This window comes from Papilio xuthus, unplaced genomic scaffold, assembly GCF_000836235.2.
Source record: "Papilio xuthus unplaced genomic scaffold, Pxut_1.1 DF827542.1, whole genome shotgun sequence".
NCBI lineage: Eukaryota > Metazoa > Arthropoda > Insecta > Lepidoptera > Papilionidae > Papilio > Papilio xuthus.
In genome coordinates this window covers 4157631-4182848 of record NW_013531107.1, presented here as the reverse complement: position 1 = coordinate 4182848, position 25218 = coordinate 4157631, and the positions used below count along the sequence as shown (strand labels likewise).

The following is a 25218-nucleotide window of genomic DNA, read 5'->3' as shown; positions in this document are numbered from 1 at the left end:
ATATTCAAATTTCTAACAAATTTATCGACAATGTCTACCCATATTTGTCAGGCTACGATAGAATTAACATTTATGTTTGTGACTTTTTAATCCAGTTTTTCCTATAGTTCGTTTTTTTTATAACAGAATGGGGCAAACGAGCAGCGGGAACACCGAGGTGGTCAACGACGCCCATGGACATCAGCAATGCCAGAGGAACCGCAGATGCGTTGCCGGCCTTTGAGGTGGTGATGGCTCGCTTCTTGAAGGATCCTAAGTCGTATTTCTTACATATTTTAATATTACAAATTATTAACTAAACTATAGTTATCTTCTACTTACAACGTTATATACATACTTAAAGAAATCCGTCCCACTCAATCCCTTTAAAAAAAACAGAGATATCATGTTTAGTATAGCAACGGTAACAGAAAAAAAATGTTTTGTCCCTTAGTTTTGTTCAAACGCCTTTTATAGCTGATAGTTGGCGGTCTTATTTTTTTAAAGCTTTAAAACTATACTGTTATAGGGTTTCAAAAAACAATAGTCATATTATTATACTTGCACAAATAAAATTCCGATGACATATTTTGGCTATGACTAATAGACGTAATGATAATGAACTAATGCAATCAGTTAATGATGTCAGTTAATAATTACCAATAATAATGATTTATACTAATAATGATATTAGAAATATTCGTCAAATAATAATGTCTGACCTTTTATCGAATCCCGCAACTAACGGATTTTTTTTAATCATACAGAATTTTAACACCGGCAACCTTCCTAATTAAAAAAAAATAGCTATCTCGCCAAAGACAATCAGTCACAGAGTTGATAAATCTTTTGGTTAGATGTAATAATGATTTTACGGCCATAAATACAACATGTCTTCAGAAAACACATAATTCTATTATTGCAATATCTATAACACCTATATCTAAAATATCTGAGCAGGTACTCAAAGAACATAAAAATAAAACAGGCATATGCCACAGTCCAAGATACGAAAGATAACAATAGCCCATACAAACACAACTACAGCTAAGTAAAAGCAAAGATTCTTGTATCGCAAAAAATTGTGTCGTCTCGATACAATCTGATACAGTATACAAAAACTTTGGTACAGATAATAATCAAATTAAGCGTGAAATGTTCCAATTGTAGCCATTCTGGGTTTTGTAATTGCAGCATTATTGTAGTGATGCGCCTCTGTTTTTGTTCGGATGTATCGATAAAATCTTGGCATGCTATAATGAGTTCTTTCGAATGGTTCTTTTGTTAGATATCCGTAATAATTGGGTCGGTTGTCTTTATCTCCACGAATGGATGCACAGGAGCGCACGGTGCAGCACGGTGCGGTACAGTTAGGCACACGTTCGTGTCATTAATACGTGCATATTTATGCGTGCCGTGTCTACTATAACGGTCTCGTGGCAAGGACTCGATACTATGTGTTACGGCAATCGTAGAACCACGTTATATCAAACGATTTTATCGTTTTATCTACATGTATGCACGTATGCAATGAATTATAAATAGTGTATAGATAAATATGTTTATATTTTTTAACACTTTCTGTTCTGTGATTTCATTTACACGTTTTCTTTAAAATGATTGTATCACAGTACAGGGCTGTTAAAAACAAGTTTTGTTGACGCAGCTTCACTAGACGAAAATCAAGGCTGTTGCGCTTTTTAAAGAAAGTTAAAATCATTTGGTAGGTACATGCATAATATGAAAATGGTATTTTTATGTCATTTCAGATAGATTAACGACTTTATTTTGACATTAGACATTAGCGATCAGTACATTGTATACTACCCGAAATAACAAAATTATTGAAAATACCCTCCTAATGTATGACGGTTGAAGAATAATATATGTAAGTAAGAGAATAAAAAATACATAAAAAGTGTAGAATTATATTTACCTGAATATTACTCCGTTTAACTTCAATGTATAACCAGTTGTCTGTCGAAAACGCAATGGCCATCAAAGCAGCAGCCACGATTGCTGTAATGGTCGCTATAGACAGAGTTACCGCTGAGCAAGGCATTTTTACAATCTTTTAAAAGATTAATTTAGAAGGAGCAGAATAGAGTAGCACAATCACAACACTATGTTTATTCGAATAGTTCACCTATGCAGCATTTTTGAACACACTTAATAGGAAGAAGAACACGACAGCACTCTCACAATATAAAAAAAAAACTCATATGAATGCGGTCATCGCCTGCAGCACACCGTGTTCGCGCGCGACACTTCGCCTACTTCGCTTTTGGTCTGCCTTGTCTTGTCTTGCCGCTCTCTTGCGGATGTGAAACTTTCGAAAGCGAACAACTCCTCCAAGTGGCGGGAATGTTAATTAAAAAAACCAGTTTTGTGATGCCAAGTCTCAAAAATTCCTACCAAATTGGTAGCTATCTGTAAATATTAAGTGTGTCAAAAATATATTTAGGAATTTTGAATAATTTAAACACAATTAAATTTTATTTAATCAGAGATACCCTGAAACGGACACAAGTACTTTTCCTTAATCGACGTGAGTGTATACCGTAAAATCAAAATGAGCAAAGTAAACTAATATGTTTCTGCAAACTGGGAGTTGGACAAGAAACTTTTCTGTATGCACCATTATAAAAAAAAAATATGTCTATAGGAATAAGGTATCTAAAGTTAGACAGTTACATAGTTTATAAATTTTAAAAGTAAGTAAAAAATATGGTTAGCATATTGTGATGTTTATAAAATCATTTCAATGATCCTTGACCAAAACTCTGCTAGGACAAAAAAGTTCCAAGTCCTACTAAATTCTGTAAAATGTACCAAAAACTAATCACAAATTGTAATAAAGCTAGCAACACCAATGTAACAGACGTCAGAAAATAAAATCGATTTGTGTTTGTATTTGTAGAAAAACCCGCTGTTTTAATTATTAAATTGAATATGTCAGACAGTAATAATATAGAAAAATATGATGATGTACTAACATCAATTTTGGTCAATGAAAAATCAATATTGGGATTTCTATCTTCTATTTTCAATTTTTTAGCACGAAGGTGAGAATATCACAAAATCCTTTCTTTCTCTTATCCTACGAACTTTTATTATTCCTAAGTCATTTCAAATTAGTTTATAAAGGAATATTAACATTATAAATTATTATTGTATATTTAAAGTAACAAAATGTTTTGATGTACTGAGTTACACTTTCTATATTCCCAGAACTGATTTCTATTATGTTCCTGAAAATAAATATGAAAACATGGGATTTCCGCCGGGGGTTGCTGAGGAATTAGTAATTAAAGTGTTGCGATCTTGTGACCCAAAGAATTATAAATCCAGTAACAAACTAACATCGGAGATAAACAATGAAATCATGTGTAATACAGTAGCTGAGGAGGTCGAGGTAATAGCCGAAGATGATTCTACACCTGAAAATGATGAAAATACTCAAGATGCAGCTCATAGTAGTGGTGATTGCTCCCAAGATAGAACGACAAATGAAAACAAAGAACAATTAGAAGACAAGAGTAATTTCCCTGAAGATTATAAGCCACCAGTAATACCAGTTCAGAAAAACAGTGAATCTTATAATGGAGCTGTGCGGGAAATGTACACATGGGCTCAGACAATAATGGAATTAGGTATTACTTAACCCATCTCAAATAAACATATGTCCCAAGAAAGAGATCCCGTAGCAGCAACAGTTTTTTTTGCAAAAATGCTGACTCTGATACAATATCAGTACAAGAACTCCTTCTCATTGACGTTTCAAATGTTTCAGATTTATATTTAAATTTCTAGTATCTTTATTTTTCAGATGTAACCATAAAACTTCCGCCAAATACAAAATCAAAAGATTTGAAAGTGGCCATAAATAATGGTGACATTTGTATACAACATCGGAATGGAGAGGTCATTATAAAAGATAACCTGCCTTATAAGATCAAAGCAAATGATAGTGTTTGGAGCATAAGTGAAGGAAAACTATTAATTCATCTAGGTAAAGTTTGAACCTTATTTAGGCAACCATGTAATATTTATTGTCCAGTTAAAAATATTAATACAGAGTGAAAAATATTGGATGATAATATTATAATGTAATCTACATTTGTTTATACGAAGGCTGCTAGTTATTGCTTTATTATGATGGTTGACTATTCATTTAGGTGGATATATTGATATAAAACAAAAATTAGTTCCTTTAAAAAAATTATGATCTATGCACCTACTACTTTTGTGTCTTGAGATATAATTAAAAAAAAAACACTTATGTACCAGTTCTTAAAATTTATTTATACTTTTTGCTTTACTGTAATGTTACAGAAAAAGTACAAGAGCGTTGGTGGGATAGATTTCTGAGTGGAGAAGAACCGATTGATTTAAATAAGATTGATGCTTCAAGGCCACTAGATGAACTGCCCGAAGATCATATTGCAAAGGTAAATTAATATTATATTAAACTAGAAATTAGTTTTGTATTCATCCTTGTTAAGTTTTTGAAATTTAGTTAAGCTTTCCCATTCCCACATTATTTACGAAATGATATATTAAAATTACTAAAACCTTATCTCACAAGCTTTATATCTTTTGTCTATGAAAATAAAAACATATTATCCTAGTATATATTATATTTGATTAGGTTCGTGAATTACAATGGAACCAAGAACAGAAGTTAAAAGGCTTACCAACTAGTGATGAAATCCGTAACATGGAAATATTAAAAAAAGCTTGGAACGCTGAAGGGTCACCTTTTAAAGGACAAGAATTTGATCCAAGTGTACTTCAAATACAATAAAATGTATAATTTTTTGAAAGAAAATTTTATTTCAAACAAAAATACTCTTGAGTTTTATTTTAAAATCCTGATAAAACTAATTTTCCAACTAATCGTTTTTCTTCTATGAGTCTATGAGCCTCTCTTAAAGTGGCAGCATTAATTGGTGACAAAGTTTTTGTGACCGTAGGTCTTAGTGTTCCATTGTCAAACATTTTTGATGCAATTTTTAAGATCTCATTATGTCTTGCTTTATCTTTGGTGTCATAGTTCATTTTTGTGGCCATCATCTCAGACACTAATGCTACTTTTTTGTCTTTGAGTGGCTTTATGTCTACCAATCCACTATTATCAACAATGAGACATATTTTTCCTTTTGGTTTAATAGCTTGTATCAGTACATCCCAATAAGGATAAGGATTATTATTAACTAAAATGAAATCAACACCATTGCCAAATCCTTTAGCTTTTAGTTGTGGAAGCAAATCTTTTGTGTGATTTAGCACAATTTGAGCTCCATTTTTTCTTGAAAACTCTTCTGTTTCGAGACGTGAAGCTGTTCCAATCACTTTGAGTTTCAAATTAGCAGCTAACTGTGTAGCTATGGAGCCAACTCCACCGCCACTGTTTATTATAAGTAGGGACTTGCCTTTATCTTTATGCGTAAGTAAAAGGCGATCGTAAAGTGCTTCAAAAGCTGCTACAGTTGTGAACGGCATAGCAGCTGCTTGTTCAAAGGTCAGGTTTTTTGGTTTTGGACCAATAAATATTTGATCGAGAGCTACATATTGAGCATTTGAACCATTTTTACGTAGGTCTCCCGTGAAATATACATCGTCTACTAAATTAAAAATATTTACTTCTTTGCCTGTAGCGACAACTGTTCCGGCCCCTTCCCAACCGAGAATTCTTGGATAAGTTTCAATGTAAGGCTTAGGAGCTCTGATTTTTGTATCTATAGGATTAACTGAAATAGCTTTTACTTCCACTAATACTTCAGTTTTTGTCACTTTTGGTAATTTTAATTCCAAATCGATCAGACTGTTCTCATCAGATATTGGCAAATATCTGTATAAGCCGACCGCTTTCATAGTCTGTTGAAATTTTCCTGAAACCATCGGCAGTATTTTCGTCATCGTTGCATTTTCTTGGACTTCATCTTCTTGAAGATTAGCGCGACAATTACTGTAGTATAATAATATCAAATTCAATATCCAGCAATAAAAAATCATTGTTCCCCTTAGCCACAAATTCTAAAGGTCTTTTTAAATTTTGTATCTAGGTTTGCAACTGCTTTACAAAGACATGGAGTGTGTTGTAGAACACTCCAGCGAAGACTACGCTATGAATGACGGCTCACAGTTTTAAATAGGTCAAGTTTAGGTAATTTAGGCGGTAACAATGGATTTAACATACATATAGATAGCCTGCGAATGAAACAGGTAAGGCTAGGTCTACACATCAAAGTGTGCTCAAAGCGTTTGTGGAAAATTGTAACGTTCGAAATAATTATACATTAAAAAAGACGTAATATTCGAAATAATCACTGCCAAAATTATTTTATGTTACGGCTCGTATACATCCTCATTAAACATTATTTTTTTAAAATGTCACGTTTATGTGTAAAGGTTCCCCTTTTTTCTGAACTATATAAAAATGTATGTATAAAGATAATCAGAGTCTCCCTATTTTGAGCTTTCCTAAAATATGATTCATCGCAGTTCTACCGTTCAAATGTATACCCACCTTTAGTCTGCTCTCAGTCGGTTGAAAACAAACTAAAACCTGTGTTTAAATTCCTTAAATTCATCTCATGTTATTATTTTTGTAAGAGTCAGAGGTTCGTACAGATTTCACTCGATGTTTATAACACGCGGTGAATCAAAGCTATTAAGTACGTGGATACTACACGAATAGTTATTTTATTATAGCTTTCTATTTCTGCTGCTTTAACTTGTTTTCCGCGGGAAATTATGTGCGTCCGTTTCATTGTGACATCTTCTTGACTCTTCTGTAAATTGCGATAGGAGTTATTTAATAAAAAGTATTATAATTTGTTACAAAATTTAATTAAAATAACATATTTTATTTTAAAATCCTGACAGAACCAATTTTCCAACCATACGTTTTTCTTCTATAATTTTATGAGCCTCTCTTAATGTGGCAGCATTAATTGGTGACAAAGTTTTCGTGAGTGTAGATTTTAATATTCCGTCATCAAACATTTTTGACGCAATCTTTAAGATTTCATGATGTCTACCTTTGTCTTCAGTATCATATTTTATTCTTGTGGCCATCATTTCTGATACCAACGTTATACTTTTGTCTTTAAGAGGCCTTATATCTACCAGTCCACTGCTATCAACAATAAGACATATTTTCCCTTGAGGTTTGATAGCTTTCATCATAACATCCCAATATGGATAAGGATCGTAATTCGCTAAGATGTAATCAACTCCGTTACTAAATCCGTGAACTTCCAGTTGCGGAATTAAATCGTGGGTGTGTTTTATAACCACATCAGCTCCATTTTTCTTTGAAAACTCTTCTGTTTCGATACGTGAAACTGTACCTATCACTCTGAGATTCAAATTAGCAGCCAACTGTGTAGCAACGGAGCCAACTCCACCGCCACTGTTTATTATAAGCAGTGACTTACCTTTATCTTTAGCTGATAATAAAAGACGATCATAAATTGCTTCATATGCTGTTACAGTTGTAAGAGGCATGGCAGCTGCTTGTTCAAATGTAAGGTTCTTTGGTTTTGGTGCAACAAATAATTCCTCGAGAGCTACATATTGACAATTTGAACCATTCTTGGATATATCTCCCGTAAAGATTACGTCATCTCCTGTATTAAAAACATTAGTTTTAACACCTCTGGCCACAATTGTACCTGCCCCATCCCAACCGAGAATTCTTGGAAAACTTTTTATTTGAGGCTTGGAAGCTCTAATTTTTGTGTCTATAGGATTGACAGAAATCGCTTTTACTTCTATTAAAACTTGATTACTTTCCAGTTTTGGAATACTTACTTCCAGATCAATGAGACTGTTCACATCTGATATTGGCAGATATTTATAAAACCCAACAGCTTTCATAATCTTAGGCAATGTTCCGTAATTAATAGGAACAATTTTTGCCATCATTATATCTTTAATGTCTTGAAGGTCAGCTCGACATTGACAAAAAAATGATAATTTTATAAAAGCCAGTAGCCAGTTAAAAAAAATCATTGTTTATTATGCTAAAATATAAAAATTATGTACTTTATAAACTACTTTTTATTTTTAAAAACAATTTAGTACGAATGTAAACCAATGAAAATAGAGTAACGGTGTTGTTACTCTTATTTTCGTTTGTTTATAGCATTCAATGGAAGTCAAGGCTATAAAAGTACTATAAAAATAATAAGTATTTTATCAAAACATTTTCATAGAATCAATGATTTTTTTTCATACTGTGCAAAGGGCCAAATGTCTTTTTTGTCACGTAAATATTGTAAAACTTAAACTCCAATCGATATAAAATATCGACTTTAACAATTAATTCAAAATAAATCGATTGTAAAGTTTGTCTTACGGAAAACTATGTAAAGGATGATAATTAGGTTAGGATCCCGCAGTTAGGTTAGATGTCAAAAACTTTTGGTCGAGAAATTTTATCGACGGTTTGTGGATTTTAGCAGAAATAAGAATTAATGTCTTTTGCACTGACTTCAATAAATATACGTTTAATAAAGTTCAGTGATTAATACTAAACGATTAAAATCTAACAGAATCTACATTTAAAAGTATTGCCATATCCTACGGTAGCGCCATGTCTGGGTGAGTTATAAATAAAAATTCTAGATAAAAAAGAACAAGTTTCTCGTTAAAAAATAAAATCAAAGAGTATATAAAATGAATAAAATTAACAAAATATAATTGCTGAAACGTTTATTTCAAATTAAGTAGGAATATGTTTTCAATAATCCATTATATTCGATTAAACATAATATTACAAGCAGATCGATGTATATCACAGAGTATGCGTAACAATTCACATTATGCAAAATATTTTAGTCATAGCATTTAGAGAGCCAACACCTAACGAAGTGAAAATTACACTGTGATAAAATAGGTACAGTTTGCTGAGATACGTTCTAATGTTCATAATAATCACTCTAATTACAAAAGAAATCTTCAAGAATATTTAAATATTAGGAGCATAGTCATAAAATATAGACTATCCTAAACGGTAGTCATGTTTTTTTGTATGATACATTGGATAAAAATTTTCTTTTATATCTAATTTTGTTTTAAAATAAAATGTTACAAAACACTTTAACAATATTTTATGATGATTTTTCTCCAATAGCTGCCAAATATAGTACAGTCGGTTTTTTAGGATATGGCAGTTACTATATGATATGAGACAATCGATTCAGGTACATGGTATCTCATATTTTAATATGTTTATTTTATTTACAAGATATTATTTATAACACGACGTTTAACATATTAATAGACAAGATCGTTTTTCCTATATTTTTCTTTCGCATAGCCGAAACATTTACATTAAAATTTATCTTTCTCTTTTTTCTGTGTATGTTTCGTAAAACACTTACGATGTTTTTCTGTGATTGTTCCGTCTTGAAAAGCATGTTTTTATGTGAATGTTCCGGCACTGTTTAAGTGGTATACTTTACTCTTTTAGTATATTCAAAAATATGTCATAGAATTCATACATTACCATTTTTATATCTAAATTACAAATTACAAGAAATGTTTAATTTGTAACTAACAAAACATCGATGAACGTTAATATGTATTACGTCACTTATAACAACGGAGTTATGCGACCAAAATTAATTTTAGTAATAGACAAAAAAAATTATAGACATTGAGTAGCACTACAGTTTGCTGTTTTGCTACAATATTTGGAATAGTCTCCAAGAAAGTATTAAATAAATTCGACGTTGAACACAACGAACATCAAATGATATGTTCAAACATATTTCTGATAAAACACTTTATCGTTTTCAAAACGTTCATACATTTATAATACTGTTATTTTATCTAAGACAACATTTGTGAATACTTCGATAATTTATTTAAGATTTCGAAAAGACAAATATATTTTTGAAGGTTATACTGATACACTTTGAAATGTCATTTGCAACAGAAATATTTGTATATATTTTGTTAACATTCTAAACAACTATACTAATTTGCTTGCGTCTTAAATATTTACTTAACTACTTTCTGAATATTTCGCAAAACATCATTGCTCGGGTATATGTAGATTTTTCACCACATTTATTTTAAAATCAATACTATTACGTATAAAATATCATTATAAACAATCTTATGCAATATCAAGCATTTATTTTATATAGTTATTGATAGGCACGCGGCAATAAAATTTGTACTAGGAAATATTATAGGAATAAATACTTTCTATTTTACAATGACTAGAAATTACGTAGTGTTTTCATTACAAAATTATATGACTAAAATACAAAAAGAAAAGTAATTATTGATTATGAATAAAAAAAATCATTAAATTTTAGGGATTTTTTTCTCATTCAGTAAAAAAATGGAGTTGCCATATTAATAAATAGCTTTTTACCGGTCTTTGGATTGCAACATCTAAATCTTTTAATATTAATACTCTACCGTAACAAATTCCTTGTTTGAATGTATCCAGTTTATTTACTGAACTGCGTATGCGCAGATGTCATGCGCGCCGGTGCATTCGACGCTGGGGCGATGCGTAGAGTCCCATATACCAGGGCCGCAGCGTTGACACATGCCCGCCAGTGTGCACGGAATACGCACCAGCTGCCGGAATTGATGGAGAAGACCTCGAGCCTTACGTAGAATTAACCGGCCGTCCATGTACATAGCTATGGAAGAATTATTGGCGCTTTATTAATAACACAAGCAACGTATTCTGAATGTATAAAAGTTTTTATATTAAGATTTAATCGCTTAAAAATTTACAAGTGACACATAGCCCGTTTGTCTCCTTATTCTATAAAAAAAGATAGTCGACAAACCAAATATCCTATGTGGTATTCATATTGAATGTCGTGGCTTATCAGCGAATTTTTACCTAGATGTGATAATCGTTTGATATAGTAATTAATAATCTAAAGCAGTAATAAATAGTTATGATGTTAAATTATTAATTTCGATCTTTGAAAGATAAACTGGGCGAGAGAATGAGCAAGAAACTGAAATCACGAATATTCGCGACAATCGTTGTCGTATCATCAATTACGTCAAAATAAATATGAGATTTTTGTTGTACTTTTGTAGATGGCGTGGCGATACGATGACGCTTGTCGCAAATATTCGTGCTAGGTACACTGCTTTATGTCGATATAAATGTTATTATAATAAAAAGCAAACAAGAGAGTGCGGCATTACCCAGCGAACTGAAGTGCAGTAACATTTCGTCTGTGTTGAGGTCCTGAGCGATGACGTCATCAGCGTAGACCGCGATAATAGCGAGGCATAGGAAGAGATGGAAGTAGTCGGTCTGGTAGGTAGCCCAGCAGGCCTCCCACATACGAAGCGCCACAGCCTCCGTGAACTCACGTTTGAAGCATCTGCAACATTGATTCCAAACACATCTATTACTTCAAAGTTACCTACATGCCACCTCTTTTAATCGTCTCTGTATGTCGTTATTCCAGATGCCAAGAACAAAAATGTACATCGTTTATATCTTTGTATTGTCTTTGTCTTTCTTCGAGATTTATTAAACAAACAAATCTGAACTAACATTATGTCATACTGACTATTTTTAACAATGATTAACTTAAATAATTATTCTTAACGTACAATAGTATCCACCGATGGCAGAACAGCAACTCCATGGCGTCGACATGCTTCTCCAAATGTTTGTAGAAATGTGGCAACATTATCCTTATCAACTCTCGTAAGAAACTCTGTAATATAAATGTTATAATTAGCAAACGTCAGCTGTACGATTGATGAACTCATTCTATGCTTTACATATTAAAGCAAATGAATAATCCAGTAGCAAAATAAAACGCATTGAAATTCATCATTGTTAAACATAAGTACACAATTTATGCAATATTCGAAGGGAAGTAACAGGTCAAGACCTTCAAGAATAACGAACTGAGGAGCAAAGTGCACGAAGTGGGTGGTGGTAAAATGGAAGTGTTGCGGGCCAGCAAACGAAAGAGGTAAACAGAGAAAAAGTATTTACTTTGGACGCAATACTACCACACCTCTCTTGCTTTTAAAGACTTACCATGTGTGTATGAAATTGTGTCTCAAAAGTTTTAATAATTCAATTTACTTACAAGGTTGTTATCCATATCGTTGTCGGTAGGCGTACAGACGAAGATCGCACGCTGCATGAGCCCCACGAAGCACCAGAATGCCTCCGCCTCACACTTGATTTCACAGAGCACTGGTGCCAGCAGGTCACTCATCCCTTGCGTGTACCTAGTACAAAAATTCCAACATAGCTGGGGATCTAGGCAACAGTACTTAAGTAAGATTCAGTATGATAAATCTACACTAAGGAAAATTATCCGCTCGCCTCATATGCGGCAGTTAAAAAGATAAACTAGAATCAGAAATCTGGGCTGATATTTAATCCTTGGAAATTGCATTACAAGGCAAACGTTTAACCTCTGAACTGGCCTCGTTATAACTCTTGATAAATGCAGGAAGGAAATATTTACTTACCCGAGCACCGGATTGTAAACAGCATAATTCAATAAAATATTTTTCATGATCTCAATATTATAATTATTCTCGCCAGCGAAAAATGGATTCCCTCTGTCCGTTCTGACCACGTCTTTTTCTATAACACACTGAACCGTCTTCCAGAACACCGCATACTGTTCCGGTGTCATTTTCTCCAACCTTCTCTTATTAATTTCTTCGTATTCTCTTGTTCTAATCTGTAGTATTATTTCCCTCTCTTCGTACGTCGAACTGTAAGGGTAACAGTGGAGAAGAAATGGCCACACTTCTCTTCTTAATTCTTTATCCAGACCTCCAAAGAAGACACACTTCCTCAAAAAGAGATCATCTTCTATAATACCTTTGCTGTTCATAATCTTTCCATAAAACAATTCCGGAGTTATCTTCGATACCTTCCCTTCTTCTGGATGTTGTTCTGATTTTTGTACTTCAGGACGACACACCATGAAGTGTCGATATGGTAAATTAGGTTCCTCGGAGCCTGGAACATTAAAAAATAAAATGAATTGCAACATTATTGAATCTTTGCTTATGGAAACATCGAAAAACAAGAAGATTATAAAATTTCAACCGCGTAAAAGACGACGTAGCATAGATCTGCAAGAAGAATGATCCATGTTTATTGCGATACCTACTAGAGGTACGTATTAGATAATGACGACACCGTTTGAGAACAAATACGTAAATATCAAATGCTTACAAATAGGATGATACCTGGTGTGAGCTTAATGTTGTGCAGCAAGGAGTGCCACCTGTGCAGCACTTGTGCGAGGTGGTCAAGGCCGCCATGGTGGAAGTGCAGGATCTTGTACTGCGACTCCCGCGACGCTACCACCAGCTGTCCGCACGTGCAGTTGTCATCGTTGAAAAAAAGGCGAAGAGATCGCATTTGACTCAAGTCCACCGAAAACCTGGTTAGAATAAAAAATGCTAAAAATAAATAACTCCCGTACGAGTCCTGAAGTCGATAAGAGACTATCGTAACGAATATTTAGTAAAATATTCATTTATGCAAACGTACTATTGTACTTGACGTTCATTTGTTAAATATAAATAAAAAATACTATCTGGCAAAAACTATGCTTAATTGAAGTGACATTTCAGTGTCCTTAACGAAAAAAAAATTTTGAATCTGTAATGATTTTTTCGTGCCCAATTTTAAAACAGCTGCTGGAAAAAACTTGGCAGACTTCATGCAATTTGTGATGTGACTTTAACGAGGTACTCGAAAACTGACAACGAATATAAAATTCGCGAAAATAATTTGAGTTTATGGTCGTTTTTTTTTTCAACATTTTTTAACAATTTTCAACCATACAAATTTACCAATTATTACTTATATATTTGCCTATAGGGTAATTTTAGTGAATGCTTGTATGTCAGTTTAAATTCATACGAATTAAAAAGATTTCGGATTTAAGACATATTTTCAAAACAAATGTAACTAATATTGTTTTAAAAAAAGGTAATCTAAATCATAAACATAATAAAACGAGATTAAAAACATCATTCACATTTCAATATTACAAATATATTTAATAAAGATAAGATACAGGAAGTAATGATATGCACAGGAATAAAATTAAATAATAATCACAAAACGACGCAAATAACAAGGAAAAATGTTTGCAAATACCGAAATTAAAACGTTATATCTCTATAACTAACAACACGAGCAGCGTTAGGTTAGTGCGAGGCGGGGCGACAGCCCAGGGCGTTGATGCGCCAATGTCAGATAAAAGGGGCGACTGCTAAGTTTCCGATATTTTTGAAAGATTTCTCCCGACACCAAAAAAAGTGGGAGGGAAAAATCTTGCCCAGGGCGCCGGAAATTATAAAACTGGCTCTGATTAATAAGTATTACGACTACTAACAATTTTTTCTAACTTTAGTTAAACTAGGTTACCAGACAACGATGACGCAATTATAAATTCTAAATAGATTCAGAAAAATTAAAATTCTGCTTTTTTTTACATTCAAACATATTATTTATTATAATTTAAATACTGAATTACTTAATTCTATATTAATTATTAAGTGACTAATTAATTAATCTACCAAAATACTATATACTATAAACTATATACTAACACTAAACCAAATTAAAAATAAAACTAAATAATATAAAAAATCGACCCCAAATCGCTGCGGTCGCACGGTATGGGTTCCCAAGAGGCTGGCGGTATTTCCCAGTTGAAATTCTGCTTAGTATCTTTCTATCTCATAAATGCTGCATATATTCATGACATGACGTCTCCTTTCTAGTAATTAAATTCCGATAGCTTCTGGAATCCCGAGGCTATAGAGACGCCTACGATTTAACTGAATATTTATAAGCCACCTGTATATAGAGAATTTTTCCTGAACAATTTACACAACTGAAGCAAATATCTAACAAAAAGTTTTATAGACATCATCAAGCTTTGTGATCAAGTCTTTTAAATATTAATATAAGATTGTTGTTACATACAGTCAAAGCAGAATTATGATTGGAACCAATTCTACTTATTTAAGATCCAAAAAATCTATATTTCAGTAGTGAAGTTTAAAAAGAACATTACAATATGTCTCGCTATTATTTGTGCCATTGTCAAAAAAGTAAATAGTATGCAAATAGCTATAGTTTTAAAGGTTTTACTAGTTCGTGCGTAATAAGTAGCTTTTAACGAACACATCGATAGCGTTTTAAAAAATTACGTACTCATGTGAGTTTATCGATTTAGAATTTGCGTAAACGCAACGCTACATTAGTTGATAATAATGTTTAAGGTTAAAAAGGAACCGTCAAATAAAAGCGACAATGTATCCATTCCAGTTACACTACTATACAGTAGGATATTTATGGATCCATATGAATACAATGAAAGAAATGTGCTCAAAATACTAAAAAAAGTGTTTCTGATAAATATAAAAATACAAATAACACTTTTAACTATCTCCAGAGCGTATTTGAAAATGTATTTTACTCGTATTTTCACGCTCGCCACAAAGGCTCGACGGTGCAATTCATATAAACTTAAATCCAGGTCGCCTTTTGTATATTTTGTTGCTATGAATAATACCTGGGCATTGTTTTATGAATTTTAATTACATGGATTATAATGTATTGACATTTTTATAAGAAAACCTCATATATTTTGAGCAAAAAGTAACGTCAATTATTGCATAGTAAATTAAATAATAGCCCCTTGTAGGCACACTCTGAAACTTATCAAATAATTTTCTTTAGTTAACCTTTTCTATAGTTACGGAAGAAGTCGTTTTAAACTCTCTGGAAACATTAATTATAGTAATCCCTGCAGACTAGAATATCCAATTCGGTCATTTTAAAGCGTCGTGTCGCAGTATTTACGTAATTGCAACTGAGGGCTTGCATCAGCAAAGTCCAGATTTAAAAATAGGTAACATAATATTACATAATATATATAAATACGTTTTGTGATGGCAAAGAAATATTATTAAATAAAAACATCGCTTTCATTCCTTTTAAGTTACGCTTCATCAATAATAAGTCTACATACGATTTAACTCTAGAGTGAATATTATTTATTACAAATTGCCTAGAGTTTGAATCATTATATATTTTGGAGTAACTATTTAATTATTATGCTGCCTGTCGAATATGAATAAAATAGCAACTGTTTGATTTCAAAGTTCGGTAGTTTTGTCGCATTGGAGATTTAGGTGATAGTGATAATCTCTACGATGTAATTAGGTTACCGTTCTAGTCCGTTAGGTTGTTAGGTAAAAGTTCTATGATACTATTATGTATCATAGTTACGCTATAACTTAGTTATGATAGTATTTAATATGCAAAATAATATGCAAAATAATAAACATAAATAATTTTTAAATAATCAATGCCTACGATCTGACGTTTCAGTAGAAGTGAATCTGGAAAGAGCACATTAATTGGAAATTTCATATAAAGTGCGATAAAAGAAATAAAATTGCAGAAAATAGAGATCATTTGGAGGTAGTAAGCTACTTATTATAGAAGCTAGTTATTATAGAAGATTCACCTTCGACATTTTATTGGTGCTCGCCGCTGTGGTACAGGGGAACTGTGTACACTGTCCGGGAATACTAAATTGTGCTTCAGCGCCAAGAACTCAGGCGTGCTCATCCAGTTGGGGTTGCACTCGTCGCAGGAGCTGAGCGACAGTGACCTGATGAACCTGTCGCTCGACAACGAATCCGGGGTCAAATCGATATTCTCCACGTTCGGATTAGCTATCGTTATGTTAACCGACGTCATCGATTGTGATCGTACGTGGCGCTCAAACTCAAAGATTTGCTCCTTCGATTCGTCCTTCTCTAAACGGTAACCATTCTTATTGGTATCCGAAGATTTCACAGTGGGCTTCGAACTGGATGACAGTTCCGTTGTATCATTTTGAGTAAACCGAGTATCTGTCGATTTAATGCTATGCTTATCAAAGTTGGAATTGAGGCTTGTAGTTTCTGAGGAGTCCGAGAACGCATGTTCATTGTTCGTATCTACCTTTGCCTTCTTCCTGTTTGTTTTTTGACATGGTATATCTTTCGGATTTGTCGGTTTGTGGGTAGCTAGACCTAGGTCGTCATTAGGGCTGCTCTCGACTGCCGATGGGCACTTTTTGAGTGTGGAATTAGGTATCCAATTTAAGAATAGAGTTGGCCGTTTTGAATTGTTGTGCTGGTCAGTAAATACCTTGGTGGTCACCGTTAGGTATCCAGGATGGTGTACGATATCCAATTCATGTCGCGCAATCGTCGGAGGATGGACACAAACATTGTTCTTGCAAAACAATATTTCGTTATCGACGTAATCAGGCGGTTCCTCGTTGTCTTCAAAGTCCAAACCTAGGAAATAGCTGGACGCTCTCTTAATGAGGTCGGGCAGCGGCATTTCGATCACATTTCCTTGTCGAGTGTCGCACTAAAATATCCTGTTATCATTCGCGACGTGCTCGTTTGAGCGACGCTCCGTGTGTACTGAGAGCGCGCATGTAAACACCCACACAGCTTGATAAGACGGTATTGATCGGGGCCAAGAGAATAGAGCCGGGCGCCGCCGGCACTCGCGCAAAACTCGCTCGAGTGTCACCGACGTATAATCCGTACGTAGCCAGTACTGGATTATATTATAGGTACACGTTGTAATTGAACTGACCCGATGCGTTACATTCACATGAGTACATTTCCCATTACTACAATAATATTATTACGTAACTAACGTAGGCACAACTAAAGAAAAATTGATCAATAGAACATAATAACATTGAATAATAATGTAATAAACCAAGTAACTAATAGCTCAACTACGTAAAAGTTAGTAAGCACAACAAATGAATGATTTCTATCAATAATATTCACTACCCAAGGACGTCAGCAGCGCACTTGTAGCAGTCTTAGTTCTAAAAACGCCCTAGGCAAGGTTTCTACAGCGTCTTCTGCTTTTTTACCCATGCATTTGGAAGGGTTACCCCACGTTAGATTGAGTAATTCGCAAATTTGTGGTGGCCAATTTTGCCCAGCGCCTTGTGCGCTTGCCCATCCGCAGCCTACTCTGACCTTTCCTGACTATGGAGAATAGGCATTTACTAAGCTAGCGTTCCATCTTTTAGTCACATCACCAGTTAACATCAAGCGAAAAGGTGGTAAAGCACCAGTTTATTCATTATAAAAACGCTGCAATTTTTTCAGATTGGTCACAGCATGATAATGGCAATGTTGTCATGAAAAATTTAATGATTTTATCAATAAGTACTTATGCATTAATATAGTTAAAAACTTGCGTGAAACAAAACAAAGTCCTCATTTTTTGCATCAAAATCCGCATGATGGCGTCTTCGTTGCATAATTAACTGACAATCTATAATGTTTCCAGATGAAAATATCTTTCCCAATGTTCAGGGAATAATAAAAACCTTCGTCGATCGATAGAAGTTACGGCTGGAATATTAACTTTTGTAAAAAAAACCATACAAAGTCTTTTATCATTTAAATAAATAATTTTTAGGTGAGATTTTTTTCATTAATAGAAACTCATTTTACATACCAAAATAAAAGAATCAATTAAAATTAAAACGAAGGTTTTTGATACCACACTACTGTAACGTCATTATTAATATTTGCTTTGGGGATACCCCATCCAAAAATTAATTTAACCGACAGCATCATTTATTTGATGGTATTTTTTTTGGAAAATGCATAATTTTATTAAATCGTGCTTTTTTTTTAAATAAATTATCTTCTAGAAAATACTTGTAATATCTCTTCTGTGTGTTAAAAATTTAGGAGAATTTAAACTTGAGAGTGGTATTTAGTATCTGGGAAAATAAAATGCAGATATAGGCAAAATTTCATATGTCCCCTTTGTAGACAGCGCATGCGCCACACATTGCAATCAGCTGTCAGAAAGAACATAATCACGTAAAAAACAAAATTATTTGTGTCCTAAGATAATTCCCGTCAATATGGCGGGGCAAAATCCAGGCTCTCCTACTGATTTTCAATATTTTTACGAGGATGAAGTGTATAAAATCAACAATCGCGGCCAAGTCGTATTCGGTCTTGTACTTGAAAACTACGAAGCGAACTCCAGTGATCAGGAGAGCGACATTGAAACACCTATCCAAAAAGGCGAAATTCGTGTTGTGTGGCACCCTTCGGGAACCGAACGAGTTATATCTGAAAAATCGGTAAGTAATCAGATAATCGTAAAATACATTGTCCTACAAGTACATTGAAGCATGCTATTGCAGCGCTATTTTGATGACAGATTTGGAAACCGTTACAAAACTGTGAGTTTTGCATGGCAAAAGACAGTGTGTATCCTATAAGGATGCTTTCTAATTAAGGTGTAAAATATTTCAGGTTAAAATTATGAAGTACCCACATGCCTCAAAATACTGGTAATACTTTACAAAAGCGAATCACCGAATTTTCACATATTGGATCTTAAACGATAGAGATCCTATTTACATTGTTTGGAAGGTTGTTGTTTTGAGGGTCGTAATTTTAAAGAAAAAAATTAAAAACCGTAAAAAGATGATAGGTTACGGTTGGAAAATTATAAAAAAACTACTGGTTAGGATGGGTTTAGGTATTGTAAATTGGAAACTTTTTCTATTATAAGTAGGTGTGAACATTATTATTATGAAAAACTGAAACAATTTGTTTTTTCTTCAAAATAAATTACAACCCCCAAAAAAGCTTCAAAACAGTATCAAGAGATCATTTCCTATTGTTTAAAATTTTATGAAAATTTGGCATGATTTGCTATTGTAATGATTACAAAAATTAAATGCTATTTTCTGAAAAATGAAATGCATTTAACAACTTAAGCCAATATTATTTGGAGACTTGCACACACAGATTTAGTTTAGATTAAGAACACAAGTATAACTCTTTCTTATCACCTTGCCATTAATGTGTGAAAAAATATAAACCGATTGTTCAAGTACAAAAGACTATGCAAAATTGGTAAGGCTACTATGTTTCTTTATGTACTACCAATAGCGGAACTGGATGATGGCAACTATGTTTTCATTATCATCGTCATCATCAGCTCACTATACGTCCCCACCGAGGGGCTTGAAGCCTACACTAAGTTAAGGCTGATAAGGCCATAGTCTACCACGCTGGCCAAGTGCGGGTTGGTTGACTTCACACATATCTTTGAATTTCTTCTCAGATATGTGCAGGTTGCATCACGATGTTTTCCTTATGTTATGCAACATCACAATGTCAGAAAACATGTGCATTGCAAAAAATTCTTGAGAATGATTGAGATAGTTTGTTTAGATTAGTTAGAATTAGGCAGTATCATAAATTGGGAAGAGTTCCTACTGTTTCTGTCATTGGAATTTTTTTATATGTATTAAAAATATTATGTTAAAACAAGAGCAATTCTTGTATTTATTCTAAGTTTATAAATGTGTTCAGGTTTTCTAAAATCTAGGCAACTCAATACTTCAAATGTGAGTAGAACACAATTTTAGTTTTAGTAGAATGTAAAAGGATGTGGTGAAGGCATCTGCAGTTGGCATAAAAGATTAAAACAGCCAATACAAAACCATACATTTTCTTATATCATTGTGTTTATTATATATGTATAATTGACAGGTTGGTCTAGCAGACCGTTCATTGATGCCAGGCGATGTTGTTCGCCGCCTCATAGCTGGAAAGGACACCCAGCGGGGATATTGCCGTGACATAGTGATGACAGCAGCATTGCAAATTGTTGGAACTAAACATGTGATACCCAGTGTTGCCAGTGAAAGACTACAACCCGTAGAAGAATTCACACCAGATCTAGCCGTGTGCCTTGACTCATGGGTTGGAACATCAAAGGTGAGCTTGCATGTTAATGACAGGCTTTTGCAACAGAATTCTGAATATTCGTTCAAGTTTCTTTCTCATGGCAGTGACATTGCCCAAGCTAAGCTAAAACCTATTTTATATTATATTCCCTCCAAGTCTGAGGTCAACTTAAATTGAACTTTATCTCTGAAATTACATATTGATTGAGATTTTTTTTTTCGTTTAGGCCGTGCATAGTAAAATTCGCCTTGTATCAGCTGATGGTTCTCGTCTTGAATACCCAGACCTTGACAGTTGTCCGTTAGAGGATTATTCCATGAGGCGACGACGAACCACACCTTACGCCTCCTCTGAGTTTTACCCCGGGCAAGTTGTGTACGGTCCTTTGGGATCTCTGGATAGTGCCAATTGGCTTCATATCACTAAAGAAATGAAAGCTGCGAGGAAACACAAAATGCATGACCATAAGGTAAGTTAAACTGTACATTGGATGTTATTGTTAAGATAACTAGTTACTGAATTTTTTTATTTCTTATGGCTTATCTGTAATTTAACATTATTTTTAAATAAGACTTTTTGAAACTTTTGGTGATAAAACAAAGCCTGAATTCAGGTAATTTGATAAACGAAAATGAAAATTAATTTACTATAATCCAAAAATTATGGTTTAAAATTGGATTAAGCAATTATATTTCATTGTCGGACCTAGCAGATGAAATCCGCTACATGGTGCTAAAGGTCTTATAAAATTATAAATCTTTTTTTTGTAATGTATATGTATTTTTTTATATGGGACTGATTTGTTTATAAGAACAAAAGTCCCTAAAAAAAAGAAAAAAACTATATTGAAAACAATGTCTTAGTTCACGGTGGAAGCGGTTGTGACTGAAAGTGTCAGCGTGCATTGGCAGTGCCGTGCGCTCTCCACTCTCGCCACTGACTCTAATGCACCGCAGCAGCCCAAATTCCTTGTTGAAGGTATGTTGTTAGCTCCCATAGAAAAAGAAAATGTATCTTATTGTGGGGTTTTACTTGTGATACAATATACTTAATCTTACTAATATTATAAATGCGAATGTTTAGACGGATGGAAGGTTAAATTTTTGTTTGATGGTATCTCCAGAACGGCTACATAGATCTTGCTGAAATTTGGAATAGGTGTAGAACACAGTCTGGAGGACCACATACTAATAAGTTTTTTTTTTAAATACGTTCGTACGAAGTCGCGGGCAAAAGCTAGTACGTCTATACAAGAACATATTGATTACACTCTTATTCAATTTTATCCATTACAAGCAATATTTTATCAAAAATTGTATATCTATATTTTTACTTTTCTTCAGGTGATGATTTGAAGAACTTAAAACTTCTGAATGTGTTTGAACCCTGTACGCTGCAGGTTGGCGACAGAAATTTCCTCACTATTGGCCCTGAAGATACTTTTATTAGTAAAAAACAGTGGAGAAAACATCAAAGTAAGTTTTTAATGTTATATGTGTAAAGTTAGGTATAACATAGATTAACTCTATGTTAACACTCACCTTGGAAAATTTAGTGTGACGGAGACCTAATTTTAATCCCCTTTTTAGGTAAATACTACAGGAACCTTCGTAAACAGAGCCGGCCAGTGAAAAAACCTTCAAAGACTGATGCAAATTCAACAGAACACATCCCTTCGAGACCTAAGAAGCGTGCTTCTTCACACCGCAAACTGAAGTCCACAGATGTAAGTGCTTTTAAAATTATTTGCAAACCAAGATAAAGTTTGAAACTCCGTACTGGATATAGTCAGTCGATTTCTATATTTTTTATGACAGATTAACTCAAGGATGGTTGTGTAAAGTTAGGAGTGTAAAGTAGTGTCAGTTACATAATATGAACATGTTCAATCATCATCTTTAACTCACCTTGTGTAAAAAGTGACAGAATTTATTTAGTACAAAGGTGGATCTTTGCCTAGTCCATTTTTCTTTAGTCAAAGGTGAAAGAAAGGTTGAAAGCAGTGATTCAAATACTTGTAATGTTAGAACGAAATGGAAGTGGACGGAGGAGATGAGAAACTGGAGTCGCTGGACGAGGCTCTGAAGGCGGACCTCAACTGCCCCAGTATTAAGATAGAGCCCAGTGCAGACGTCACCATGCCAGTCGGCAGCAGCCAGGAAGACACCGCCACAGAGGAGAAGAATGACTCTGGCATCAGGTAAGGATCGTTGTCCTTTTTGTATTTTTTTATTTCACTATTACTGTACAGTTGAGGACGTTTATTTCCGACCCATGTTGAATAAATGTCATTTGACACACAATGTTAAAAACTTGTTATAGATTCAGACATATCCGAAATTGTAGATGATGATAGTTTTTGCTTTAGGATATTCGATCTTAAGTGGGATGTAAATTTAATTCTTTGACTGTTATGAGCTATGGACCAAGATTCCTTTTGAGGATGTTTTGAAATCAATGAAAAACTCTTTTTAACAAATTAGTAATGACATGTTGTCGCGAAAAATCTTGTCTTTGTGTCTGAAATTATGTTACTCGCTTTGCTTTCAAGATATAATTATTAATTATTGTCTTGTCTACTTGTGTACTTTTTTCAACTGCCAATAATGAAATATAAGCAATATTACTACCAAGAAACAATTATGGTAAAAGCATCTGTGTAACATGTTTCTTTTAAATCACATCACTACATAAATTCGCTCTTATATTTAATCATTCATGTCGGTAGATAAAGATAAAGAAAGAAATTAATTTGTTAATTGGTAGTTAAAAGTTATTTTATTTTATTGTTATTATTTCTTCCTTAATTATGAATATTTTTACATTGTGTATGGACAAAAAGCTCCTTAACTATAGTTATTTTGCCTTAATAAATCTAGATATAAATAGAAGTAGTATGTCTACCCAATCACTCAACATCACAGCACTTTGTTTTTTTTTATATAATTAATAATTTTATTAAGACTCAATTCCACTGAAACAACTCATTTTTGTCCTAAAACGTAGTGGCATGGAACATGTTGACAACGCATGTTTTGTTTTTCTAGTAGATGTATAATAATGTATTTACAATGAAGTGGGCTAAGTAAATCCCACATTCGCAGCCCGGAGCCGAGCAAGGAGGACAACTTGCTGAACGGCGACAGTAAGGCGGGTGACTCCTGCCTCAATGACGATGACTCCGACAACTGGGAGAACACTAGCAGCGACGGCAGTGACACTGACAGGTGACTTTTACAGTTCCCACTGATGAAATACTAATACAATTGCATTGTCTTTTTTTTTAATTAGTATGTGATTGACGGCTACTTTCTAAAAAGTACTGTTATGTTTGTCCAATCGTTTTGGAACTGGCAACTCAAAGTGGCATAATATTTTTTATGTTGATAAGAAAGAAATTAATTTGAAAATGGAATATATTTTTTTAAGAAATAAAATACGCTGAATAGGTTCACTTTTCTAGCAATTTTTAATAAATGAATGTCGTTTTACTTATTATTTGAAAGACAGAGATGTAAATATTTTCACAATTTGGTATAGCGGTGCGACGTGGTCATCTCGGTGCTCGTCCGCGGCGTCACAGCGCGGTAAGCGGTCTCCGCAGCTGGCGGTGCGGCTGCTGCGCGGCAAGCGGCTGAAGCGCACCGCCCGCCGCGCACCCCCCGCGCCCCCGCCGCGCCTCGGTGACCGCGTCGTCGTCGTCACGCTCCACACCACCAGCCATGCTAACGTCGTCTGGCAGGTACAACCTTACTGGAGATTCCGAAACTCCAACAATGACACTACAGAATGGCCACCGAAGGGTTTTGGTGTTTAAAGATCTGTATTTCTCATAAAAAACACAATATTTCGCTCAGAATAAATGAAAATATGATAAATATGTAATAGACAAAATCTAGGATTAATATGATTCAAAACAAACCTTAATTCAACTATAATCTAAATTGACAAGTATGAGAAAGTAACAATGTTATATGTATGTGAATAAAACCTCTACATAATCCTGTTTCCCAGGAGCAGGGTATAACACTATCGTTCTAAAGTTAATCTTAGTAGAACTAGTAATGGACTATAGTGTCCTGTATTTGACCTGAGGGTTTCTATCCTGCCATGCATTATTGTTAATGGTTTTAAAAAAAAACTAATGTAATTATATTTCTAAATAATAAAATAGATACTATTTGTGAATGTAATTTTACAGGATGGTACAATAGAAATGGGCATACCATCAACCCAATTGTATCCTATTCATCATTTGGACGGCCAGGAATGTTTCCCGGGCGACTTTGTTGTCAGCGGCGCGGCTAATGTTGAAGAAAACCAACAAGTAAGTATTTTATATATAGCAATATTCGTTCCTGTTAAACAATAAGTACTACGGTTCATTTTCATCTCTAATCACAAGAA

The 25218-nt window shown here is 33.9% G+C and overlaps 6 protein-coding genes across 10 annotated transcripts in view; 2 read left to right on the top strand and 4 right to left on the bottom strand.

Annotated features, from left to right (window-relative positions):
- Positions 1 to 2326, bottom strand: part of LOC106119066 (uncharacterized) — a 32881-nt gene extending 30555 nt beyond the window's left edge. Inside the window, exon 1 of one of the 2 annotated variants that reach the window (XM_013313916.1) lies at positions 1916 to 2326. In XM_013313916.1, coding sequence (XP_013169370.1) covers positions 1916 to 2041 — 126 coding nt within the window. In that variant the 5' untranslated portion in view covers positions 2042 to 2326. 2 annotated transcript variants of the gene reach the window in all.
- A 559-nt stretch (positions 2327 to 2885) lies between these two features.
- On the top strand, positions 2886 to 4833 carry LOC106119095 (nudC domain-containing protein 3). Its single transcript, XM_013313961.1, has 5 exons — positions 2886 to 3044; positions 3211 to 3632; positions 3809 to 3991; positions 4315 to 4430; positions 4631 to 4833. Exons 1-5 carry the CDS (start codon positions 2932 to 2934, stop codon positions 4784 to 4786), a joined length of 990 nt encoding a protein of 329 aa, XP_013169415.1. The 5' UTR covers positions 2886 to 2931; the 3' UTR covers positions 4787 to 4833.
- Positions 4812 to 6601, bottom strand: LOC106119094 (zinc-type alcohol dehydrogenase-like protein SE_1777). Its single transcript, XM_013313960.1, has 2 exons — positions 6512 to 6601; positions 4812 to 5950 (listed from the first exon to the last, which is right to left on the bottom strand). Exon 2 carries the CDS (start codon positions 5899 to 5901, stop codon positions 4846 to 4848), a length of 1056 nt encoding a protein of 351 aa, XP_013169414.1. The 5' UTR covers positions 5902 to 5950; positions 6512 to 6601; the 3' UTR covers positions 4812 to 4845.
- A 10-nt stretch (positions 6602 to 6611) lies between these two features.
- Positions 6612 to 8013, bottom strand: LOC106119093 (zinc-type alcohol dehydrogenase-like protein SE_1777). 2 transcript variants are annotated; one of them, XM_013313959.1, is made up of 3 exons: positions 7801 to 8013; positions 6886 to 7616; positions 6612 to 6776 (listed from the first exon to the last, which is right to left on the bottom strand). In XM_013313959.1, the coding sequence occupies exons 2-3, from the start codon at positions 7492 to 7494 to the stop codon at positions 6630 to 6632; spliced, it is 756 nt and encodes a 251-aa protein (XP_013169413.1). In that variant the 5' UTR covers positions 7495 to 7616; positions 7801 to 8013; the 3' UTR covers positions 6612 to 6629. The 2 variants fall into 2 exon arrangements, with proteins under 2 accessions (XP_013169413.1, XP_013169412.1); XM_013313958.1 differs by having other exon boundaries at positions 6886 to 8013.
- A 2321-nt stretch (positions 8014 to 10334) lies between these two features.
- On the bottom strand, positions 10335 to 17524 carry TBC1D16 (TBC1 domain family member 16). The gene is made up of 7 exons (XM_013314107.1): positions 16524 to 17524; positions 13216 to 13412; positions 12481 to 12982; positions 12090 to 12234; positions 11599 to 11705; positions 11182 to 11363; positions 10335 to 10655 (listed from the first exon to the last, which is right to left on the bottom strand). The coding sequence occupies exons 1-7, from the start codon at positions 17390 to 17392 to the stop codon at positions 10462 to 10464; spliced, it is 2196 nt and encodes a 731-aa protein (XP_013169561.1). The 5' UTR covers positions 17393 to 17524; the 3' UTR covers positions 10335 to 10461.
- A 1260-nt stretch (positions 17525 to 18784) lies between these two features.
- LOC106119050 (E2/E3 hybrid ubiquitin-protein ligase UBE2O) overlaps positions 18785 to 25218 on the top strand; it is a 13422-nt gene continuing 6988 nt past the window's right edge. Inside the window, exons 1-10 of one of the 3 annotated variants that reach the window (XM_013313890.1) lie at positions 18785 to 19187; positions 20614 to 20841; positions 21038 to 21280; positions 21675 to 21789; positions 22155 to 22286; positions 22401 to 22537; positions 22839 to 23011; positions 23916 to 24038; positions 24352 to 24553; positions 25013 to 25138. In XM_013313890.1, coding sequence (XP_013169344.1) covers positions 18963 to 19187; positions 20614 to 20841; positions 21038 to 21280; positions 21675 to 21789; positions 22155 to 22286; positions 22401 to 22537; positions 22839 to 23011; positions 23916 to 24038; positions 24352 to 24553; positions 25013 to 25138 — 1704 coding nt within the window. In that variant the 5' untranslated portion in view covers positions 18785 to 18962. Of the gene's footprint in view, positions 19188 to 20613; positions 20842 to 21037; positions 21281 to 21674; positions 21790 to 22154; positions 22287 to 22400; positions 22538 to 22838; positions 23012 to 23888; positions 24039 to 24351; positions 24554 to 25012; positions 25139 to 25218 lie in introns of all 3 variants that reach the window. The other 2 variants (XM_013313888.1, XM_013313889.1) reach the window with 2 other exon arrangements.